This window comes from Chionomys nivalis, chromosome 13 (assembly GCF_950005125.1).
Source record: "Chionomys nivalis chromosome 13, mChiNiv1.1, whole genome shotgun sequence".
Lineage (NCBI taxonomy): Eukaryota > Metazoa > Chordata > Mammalia > Rodentia > Cricetidae > Chionomys > Chionomys nivalis.
Genome location: NC_080098.1, coordinates 64,970,791 through 64,980,621, shown reverse-complemented (window position 1 = coordinate 64,980,621; position 9,831 = coordinate 64,970,791). Strand labels below are relative to the sequence as shown.

Sequence of the window (9,831 nt, the reverse complement as noted above, 5' to 3'; positions counted from 1 at the left end):
GGAAAGCGGAACAATAATAAAGAGACTCTTGTCCTCGTGCTTCCTGAGACCGCCCCCTCAGTGACGAAAGGGTTCGGGCAGCTCAAAAGCAGCGTGAGGGGGCGGGCGGCAGCTGGAGTTCGACGTTCGCTTCGGAACGAACCACCTCCCCGAAGCGTCGGGAGTGTCTAGCCACCAGGCGCCTCCTTCTGAGGGACGCCAGGACCTAAAACGGAGGTTGAGGGTGGGGCGGATACGCGTCGCCAAGCAGCCTCTCCCCCGCGAGCTCGCGAATGGTCCGCTCCTAGAGTGCGCGCGCGGCTTGAAGCTCCCGGCGAGTGAGGCGCCCTGACTGAGTTGTGGGGCGCAGCTTCCCCTGCCGTGCTGCGCTCCGGGTGCCATGGACTCTGAGACCCGCCAACTGCGCGCCCTGGAGGCAGAGGTCGCGGCGCTGCAACGGGAGTGCACCATGCTGCCAGAGCCCTGGGAGAAGACGTCCGGAGCCGGGTACGTGGCTCCTGTCCCCCACCTCGGGCCCAGGCGTCGTAGCCTCCGGCAGACTTGGCAACCTCCTGACAGCTCGGGGCTCCGACTGCCTGCACGCCGGGGCCTGAACAGTGTAGTGGGAGACCTCCCGAAATGGCAGCTTGAGTCAGTATCGATTCCGTGAGGACAGTGACCTCAGAGTGTGAGCCCTGCGTTTGGAGTTCATGGCTTGATTGTAATCAGCAGAAAATAGTTTTCTTAAGGGTTAGTTTTGCCCGGTTGATGACAATCAGTAGGAAAGTCTTCCTTTAAGAAATCTCGTCTTCGGGAAACAGTATTTAGTTGGGCTATTTTTTTGTAGTTTTGCAGATATTCTTACTCTGTAGGTCGGAAATTCGCTCAACTTCAAGCTCATGATCCTCCTTCAGCCCCCCACTCCCAGCGGTCGGGTTGTTACCTGAACCGCCAAGCTTTGCTCTAGTTGGCATCCCTTAACTCTGGTTTCGTGGATTTGTTCTTGTGGGTCATCTAACTATAGTAAAGTGTCTTGATCATTTTGTATTATGCTAATAACCTAAGGGTTGGGGGTATATAGCCCTGTTGCAGGGCAGCCTAGTATGGACAAGAATCAGACACGGGACTGGTGGTGGGGATGGGGTGGGTGGGTGGTGGTATAGTTAATGACAGAAATGTCTGAAAAACAGCTTAGGTGAAATAAATTGGAAAGTGTGATGATCCTCTGATTAGGTGATACTGTTAACCCCTGTTTAAAGGTAGTGAACGTGAGGGCCAGAGAGTTAAATAGGAAAATCCAAAGTCCAAGCATTTTCTTCAATTCAAAGAGAAGAAAGAAGAAAGCCTGGAATTAACAGTGATTAAGTATCCTAAACCTGAAAACAAACTACCTTTATTTTATTAGGTATAATTTGGTACACTTGCAGAGAATGGGATTTTCCTGTGTTGAAAAGAACCTTGGAGTGCAGGAATTTGTGGAGAAGTCTTAAAGAAAATAAAACGAGCCGGGCGGTGGTGGCGCACGCCTTTGATCCCAGCACTTGGGAGGCAGAGGCAGGCGGATCTCTGTGAGTTCGAGATCAGCCTGGTCTACAAGAGCTAGTTCCAGGACAGGCTTCAAAACCACAGAGAAACCCTGTCTCGAAAAACCAAAAAAAAAGAAAACGAGAGAAAGTTGTAACTGATGAAAGAAAAAGAATTGTGCCCTGGTCTATGTGTATCCTCTTCCACAAGCAACCATGTGAGACACTTGCTACTGATTCAGGTGTGACCCACATATTGGAAGCTATGAGTTGACGAGACCACCAGACTGACTCCATCCCCACTTACCAAATTAGAATTTGTATTTTATCAAGACAGCCTGGCCCTATACTCTTTGTATACACACTTAAAAGTCTGAGAAACGAAAGCTGGGTGGTGGTGCACACCTTTAGTCCTAGCTCTTGGGAGGCAGAGGCGGGCGGATTTCTGAGTTTGAGGCCACCCTGGTTGAAGAGTGAGTTCCAGGCCAGCGGGACTGTTAAACGGAAAACCCTGTCTCAAACAAACAAAATTGAGAATCACTGTGTCTGTCTTACCATAGGGGAAAATAGTTTCTTTACTCACCACAAGATGTCGATATAACACAGTAGATTGTTTTTGTAGAATCCTCAGTAATAGAGCTGAAAATTAGAATTTAGATCAGGAAAATAGTAAATGTCAGTCCAAAGTGTGTGCATTTAATGTGATATTTTTCTCACTATGGTGAAGGAAGGTTGAGGCCTGTGTACCAAGCTACTTAATCTTTAAAATGATTATTGCATGTGTATCGTGTGTGAGTGATGGTGTGTGTATGTTGTGGCAATATATGTGGAGGACAGCGTATAGAACAGACACTTTGAAGTGTCATTTCTCTCCTTCCAATGGGGATAAAACTTCTGTGTCAGACTTGGGCAACAAGTACTTTTACCTACAAAGCCATCTTGCCAATCTTGCTTTTAAAATGATCTTAATGGTTGAAAGGATTGGCAGCTGGAATAAAGTTGTTTAGTTATATCCATGTGCCCACACTGATTCCAAGATTGCATACCTTCAGATCCTGACTTTGCTATTGGCTGGGTGATCTTGATTTAGTAATTGCCTCCTCCTATGCTTCAGATTTTCTCATGCTAAAATTTCTTTTGCCTAATTGCTTCCACTGCTACATTGACTAGAAATGATGAGGTATATTCCTTTTCTTTTTTTTTTTTTTTTTTTTTTTTGGTTTTTCGAGACAGGGTTTCTCTGTGGTTTTGGAGCCTGTCCTGGAACTAGCTCTTGTAGACCAGGCTGGTCTCGAACTCACAGAGATCCACCTGCCTCTGCCTCCCGAGTGCTGGGATTAAAGGCGTGCGCCACCACCGCCCGGCTATATTCCTTTTCTTTAAATTTTTTTTAGTTAGCATACAAAGTAGTTGATTTCATCATGGCATCTTTTTACATATATGCTGTTATTTTTTGCTCCCATCCATTCTGTTTCGGCATCCCCCAAAACTGGTTCTCTTGCGCGCGCGCGCACACACACACACACACACACACACACACACACACACACACACGGTGAGGCGGAGAACGAGAATTTTAAATCTGGGTGAGAGAAAACAAATAGTATTCATCCTTTTGGCTTATTTCATTTCACATGATTTCCAGTTATATCCATTTTCATGAATTTCTGAAATGTTCTCCCCCCCACCCCCGTCTGTCTCTGAGTAGAGTCGATTAGTAGAGTTGATTTTTTTCATACCATTTTACTTGAAAGTCTCTAAGATCAAAAAGCTTCAGAAAGTCCTGTTCTCTGACTGCATGTATGTCTATGTACTCTGTGTGCCTAGTGCTCACTAGAGACCAGAACAGGGCATCATAGCCCCTAGAACTAGAATTAGACTTGTAAGCCGCCATAATTGGGTCCTCTGGAAGAACCGCCAGTGTTCTTAGCCTCTGAGCCATGTCTCTAAGCCCCACCTTCAGTACTAGGGATAGAACCTAGAGGACATTTGTATACTAAGTAAAACACTCAGTAGTCGCCAAGTAACTATTTCTGATATTTGCTTTTCAGGAAATCATTTCAAAAATTTCCCCAGTCAAATTCTGAGGGATGGGAATCCTTGAAAGACCTGAAAAGCCAGCTTGGACATTTAAAATCTGAACTTTCTTTTCTAAGTAAACTTACTGGCATCAATATAAAAAATTATTCCAAGATTGAGGACATTACAAACACTGAAGTGACAGAAATGGGTAAGTATTATTTTTTTAACCTGGATGTGATTTTTAAAATTTATTTTGAGTGTACGTTGGGGCGGGGTACACATGTCACAGTGTGCTTGTGGAGAGCAGAGGACAGTTTTCGGGGGTCTCTTCTCTTTCCACCTTGTTGAGGCAAAGCCTGTCTTCTAGCGTCTGCGTAACACTCCCCAGGCTCGATGGCTCCCCTTGCAGATCTCTTCCTCCTTTTTTCCCCTCATATATTCCAAGGATCTAATGTAGGTCCTAATGCTTATAAGGCAAAAGCCCTACCAGCTGACCAAACCCCTAGCCCTATTCTTACTCTTTACTTTAAAAAAAAAAAAAACTGTTCACATTTAAAAAATACTGAAATTAAAGTATCGTTGGGAGGGTGAATTTGCTGTGAATTCATTCCATATTTAACAAATGGCTCAATCTGAAGCTAATTATTTCAGATGATTTTCACTAAAAGAAAGCTTTCTAGCCTACAGTACCTTTTTCTTTTAATAATTCTATTAAGTGACATGCTGGTTTCTACATTACACAAAGGCATGATACACATATATTAAAATAAGATGTGGTATAAATGCATTTTGGGGAATAAATATTCAAAGGAAAGAGGCTAGGATAAAATTTTAGAATTTTTTAATTGTTTATTTTTCTTTGGGTGGCAGCATATAGATTTTTTTTCCCTTGTATTCCCATGTATTCCCAATTTTCTAGAAAGATAAAGTTTATTACTGCAATGAAAAAAAATTGGCCTATTCAAATTTAAAAAGCATTTAAAGTTTATTATAATGTGTTTATATATAATTCATATATGTATTGTATACTTTCATAATGAAAAAAGCAAAATTTAGACTAAAATCACAGTATTTATGTGGCCCTAAGCATCTCATTTGCAAATTAAAGTGATCTATGTTATTTCTAAGATTACATTCAAGATTCATCTTTTACCACATTTTGACTTTTTATTACTTTTTAAAAATTATATTTATATATTTATGTGTGTATGTGTGAGCACACATGACTTGTGTCAAATTCAGAGGACAAACTGAATTTAAAGAGTTGGTCTTTCCTTCTACCATGTGGGTTCCAGGTATCAAAACTGGGCCCCCTATTTTTAATTTTTTTTTATTTACTTTTATTGAGCTCTACATTTTTCTCTGCTCCCTTCCCTGACTCTCTCCTCCCCTCCAACCCTCTCCCAAGGTCCCCATGCTCCCAATTTACTCAGTAGATCTTCTCTTTTTCTACTTCCCACAAAGCTTGGTGCCACCATATAACATGGCTGGTCCTTTTTTTTTTTTTTTTTTTGGAACAAAGCCCAAAATCACCTGGATTTTCTTCAGTATTATACTCTGTGAATTATGGGGATTGTTTTTGTTTTGGGGTTTTTTTTTGGTTTTTTTTGGCAAAGGGTGTGGGAGATGGTTCAAGACAGGGTTTCTCTGTAGCTTTGGAGTCTGTCCTGGAACTCCAGAGAGAGAGTTGGATCTCTGAGTTCGAGGTCAGTCTAGTTTACAGAGCGAGGACAGCCAGAGCTACAAAAAGAAAGAAAAAAGAAATAGTCTGTGTTAGAAGATAAGGGAAACCTTCAAGGTACTATAAAATTGGGACATCTTGACTTGGGTGTTCGGTACATGAATAAACACATGTAAAAATGATAGAGGTGTTAAGAGTATTGCATTTTAAGCATTTAAACTTGTGATATTTCAAACATACCATTTGAACTCATTTTTGTACTAGGTTTTTTCTTTGGTGCCACCAACTAGCTCCAAATCATGACATGGAGATTTATTAGTTTTGAATGCTTGACCTAGCTTAGGCTTGTTTCTAGCTAGCTCTTTTAACTTAAATTAACCTGTTTCTCTTCATCTGCATTTTGCCTTGGGGCTTCTTACCTTTTCTTTCTGTATACTCTGTTTAGCTGGTGGCCACTGCCTGGCTGGCTGGCCCTGAGCATCTCCCTCTTTTTTCCCCTTGTTCTCTCATTCTCCTATTTATTAGTTCTGCCTGCCAACTTTGCCTATCCCTCTTCTGCCTAGCTATTAGCATTTAGCTTTTTATTAGACCAGTCAGGTGCCTTAGCAAGGTGAAACAACAACACATCTTTTCATAATTAAACAAATGCAGCAGAAACAAATGTAACACTTTTACACAATTAAAGTAATATTCCACAGCAGAAACAAATGTAGCACATCTTTGCCTCGTTAAATATTCCACAACACATTTTAGTGGGATTTTTGTTATTATTATTTGGTTTGGGTTTTTGTTTTGTTTTCATTTGTTTGTTTAAAGATGGTATCTCTTTATGTAGCCCTGGCTAGTCTGGAACACAGCAATCCTCATGCCTCTGCTTCTCTAGTGCTGGGATTAAAGGTGTGCAACATCATGCACACCTTTAGTGGACATTTGAGGAGTAAGAAAAGTAAACACACAGATTTGTTACTGTTTTTAGCTATGGTAATGTAAAGGACCATGAAACCAAAGTAAAAGAGGCATGAATATCTAGAATTGTAGAGTGCAGTTTATAGTTCTGAGTTTTGGAAAATGCCAATTGAATCTTTGAAATGTGAGTTAGAAAGATGGACATATTAATGGGTTAGGACAAAAATAAATTCCTCCTGGCTGGGAAAGTACCTTCTGTGTCGTAATACTAGAGTCGGGTGTATGTCAGGAACCAGAGGCCAGCCATAATGCTCCATATATGATTATAATGGTATTGAGCTCGTTTGGAAACTGTAGGAAAAAACAGCTAGTATTACTCTGGTATAATTGTGGTGATCACAGTAATGTCAAAATAAATCCACAAACAAGAAGATAATATTGAAAAAAATTCATATAGGCAAGATGGACAACTCAGCAGATAAAGGCCCTAACACCCAGCCTAATAATGACCAGAGTTTACACATTGGAACCCACATAGTGGAAGAAGAGAACTGATCCCTCAAGTTGTCCTCTGACCTCTACATGCATCACACACACTCGCACACACATAGACACACATACACATGTGAATAAATATGAAAAAAATTTAAATAAAGGCTGGGTGTGGTGGTACATGCCTTTAATCCCAGTATTCTGGAGGCAGAGACAGGCCAGTCTCTGAGTTTGAGGCCAACATGGTTTACATAGTGAGTTCCAGTATAGCAAGGACTATATAGAGATACCCTGTCTCAAAATAAAACCAAGTAAATAAATAAAAAAATGAAAATAAAACATATGACAGTTAACATGATTCAGACTTATTTAGGGTTATACAGTGTGTGTGTGTATGTGTATGTATATGTGGTCTGTTACTTACCTTAACCATAGATAGACTTGAGAACTTGAAAGTATACATTTTCTGTAATTCTATTTATAAGACCAATTTCTTTGACATGATCATACATATTTTTAAAAAATTTCTTTGTTTTATGTGTGTTGGTGTTTTTGCCTGCTTGTATGTCTGTGAGGGTGTCAGACACTGGAGTTACAGTCAGTTGTTAGCTGCCATGTGGGTGTTGGGAATTGAACCTGCGTCCGAACCTGGGTCCTCTGGAAGAACGGGCAGTGATCTTTACCACTGAGCCATTGCTCCAGCCCCAGACCTTCCAGATTTTTTTAAATTGACTGCTAATGTATACCTTTATAAATCTACTTGCAAGTAGATAGTCATGTAAATAAGTATTTGAAGAAAAGTATTCTTTTAAATAAAATATTTAATTTTCTAATTAACAGATACAAAGGAAGTTCTACAGAGACACAGATTATCAGGAAATTGCAGCGTGGTTACATTTCAACTGGAGTTTCAGGTTCTGCAAATTGAGGTAACTTGAGCATATTGTGGTAGCAGATTTTTTTTTCCTATGAGAAGCAGTTCCCATACTTAAGTCACTACTGTGGTTGAGATGAGAAAGAGTGTATAAGCCAGGGTTCCTTTATAGCACATTTGTATCATAAAAAATTTTTTAGAGTTTTGTAGACAGATTTTTTTTGGACCACTAACTCACAAAAAGCAACACAGAGATTTAAGACTTAAGAGATTGGCCTTAGTTTAGGCTTATAAATTCTTACAACTTAAATTAATCCATATCTTTTGATCTACATTCTTTTACATGTGTGGCTCACATGTAATACAGCAAACAATACTTCTTCACGTTGTACAAATACTCTACAACACCCTCTCAACTGATGGAATTGGTGCTGAGCCTATATGTGCTTCATTTTAAGCCTGGTAGGAAATGGTTTTAGGCTCCCAATGGAAGTCTCTGAGGTCATGGAATCAGTTTTGCATGCTGCCAGCAGTTAGCTGATGGGGAAACTATTATCTTTTAATTATTTTTGTGTAATAAATTTCCTAACAGTTATTTGAAACAACAAAAAATACTATCTTATACCTTTTCTATGTGTCAGGATTGTGGGAGCAGCCCAGTTGGGTGTTCTTGTGTAGGGTCTCTCAAGTGGCCATCATTTTGGGGTCACAGCCATGTTGAAAGGTCCTGCAGGTTATTTTGGACTGCCAACAGACACAGGAAGACATGCCTTTGGCTTAGACTTCAAGGTAATACAGTAGACAGAATGGTCATTTGTAACCCCGTGGGCAGGAATAGAACAGCTAAAGCAGAACAGGCTCAACAGCCAGAGGCTGCCTCTGAAAAGAGTCAAATCTAGTCATAAATTTGAGAACCAGCCTAGCAGGACACATGCTTTGATAGCAGAAGTTTCAACCATTTGGTTTTGCCATCTGGGTTTATAAGAAATTTTTACAAAGAACAGAGCAGGAAGGATAGAAAGGCTGCCTTGGTCTCATATCAGGTGGATGAAGTGTGGACAGACTGTGGTCACCTCAAGTTCTGTAGACAAGCTGTACTCAAGCATTCAGTCTCGGGTGCCAAGATTCCTTATTCTAGCTGGTATCCTCAGCCATGAAACAAGCCTCAAATTGTGTCTTTTTTTTTTTTTTTTTTTAAAACTGGGTCAGATGTCAGTGACTCTGTTAGTACCCTGTGTGTACATGTCAGAGAGCCATATAATAAAAACAATTCAAGCATGAGGTTCAGATTTGTAGGCTTTGAGCTTTTTCTTCTCTGGGCTGTTACTGTCACTTGCTGATACTAGCCTGGGGCAGGCTAAGGATGGGTTGTGGAATATCTGATGACAGAGCTCCCAACAATCACTCACTTCAGTACCACCCTTCGGTATTACCAGTGTGACCAAGAAAACACAGTGTGGTGTTCAAATACCAGCTGAACAAAATACATTCGTTAATTCAAAAATGTAATTGTCATCTCAAATGAGATACAGTAAAGTGGGGAGATCTCTACTATAGGCCTAAGATGCTCTCTGGTGACGTTCTTATCCTGCTAGGTTGGTGGAAGCTAGTGGTCTATGAAAAGTTAATAGGTTCTAAATAGTTTTTATATGTTAGTCACAGAGGAGGGAAAGGAGTAGCTATTTGGGGGACTAAAAGTAGCCCAAGACAAATTGTAATTTGGCTCTGGACTTGAAACATTCCAAAATCTCTACAATCATCAAAGCTCTAATCAGTCAGTCTTGCAAAAGGTTTCATCTTGAAGGCGTCGCTTCTTTCTGAGAACTTTGACTCATAACAGTTAACATTTTCACATGTTAAGGCATACTTGATGAGTGATCTTTTTTGAGACAGGGTTTCTCTGTAGCTTTGGTGTGTGTCCTGGAACTAGCTCTTGTAGACCAGGCTGGCCTCGAACTCACAGAGATCCGCCTGCCTCAGCTTCCCAAGTGCTGGGATTAAAGGCGTGTGCCACCACTACCTGGCTTGATGAGTGATCTTATGTAAGTTATACTGTTCTCAAATGAACACCAACCATAGGGCACTACAGGGTCACTGAGGCAATACTACATGAAGATCTCTGTTAAAGACTGGACTGGACGCCGGGCAGTGGTGGCGCACGCCTTTAATCCCAGCACTCGGGAGGCAGAGGCAGGCGGATCTCTGTGAGTTCGAGACCAGCCTGGTCTACAAGAGCTAGTTCCAGGACAGGCTCCAAAACCACAGAGAAACCTTGTCTCGAAAAACCAAAAAAAAAAAAAAAAAAAAAAGACTGGACTGGAGCATGAGCCCAAATTCATTGTTTCATCCAGTTT

At 41.0% G+C, this 9,831-nt stretch overlaps 1 protein-coding gene across 1 annotated transcript in view; it reads left to right on the top strand.

The window, feature by feature from the left end:
• Positions 1-140: 140 nt before the first annotated feature.
• Positions 141-9,831, top strand: part of Cenpp (centromere protein P) — a 196,844-nt gene continuing 187,153 nt past the window's right edge. The window contains exons 1-3 of the mRNA XM_057787187.1: positions 141-486; positions 3,554-3,732; positions 7,444-7,532. Coding sequence (XP_057643170.1) covers positions 380-486; positions 3,554-3,732; positions 7,444-7,532 — 375 coding nt within the window. The 5' untranslated portion in view covers positions 141-379. The remainder of the gene's footprint in view (positions 487-3,553; positions 3,733-7,443; positions 7,533-9,831) is intronic.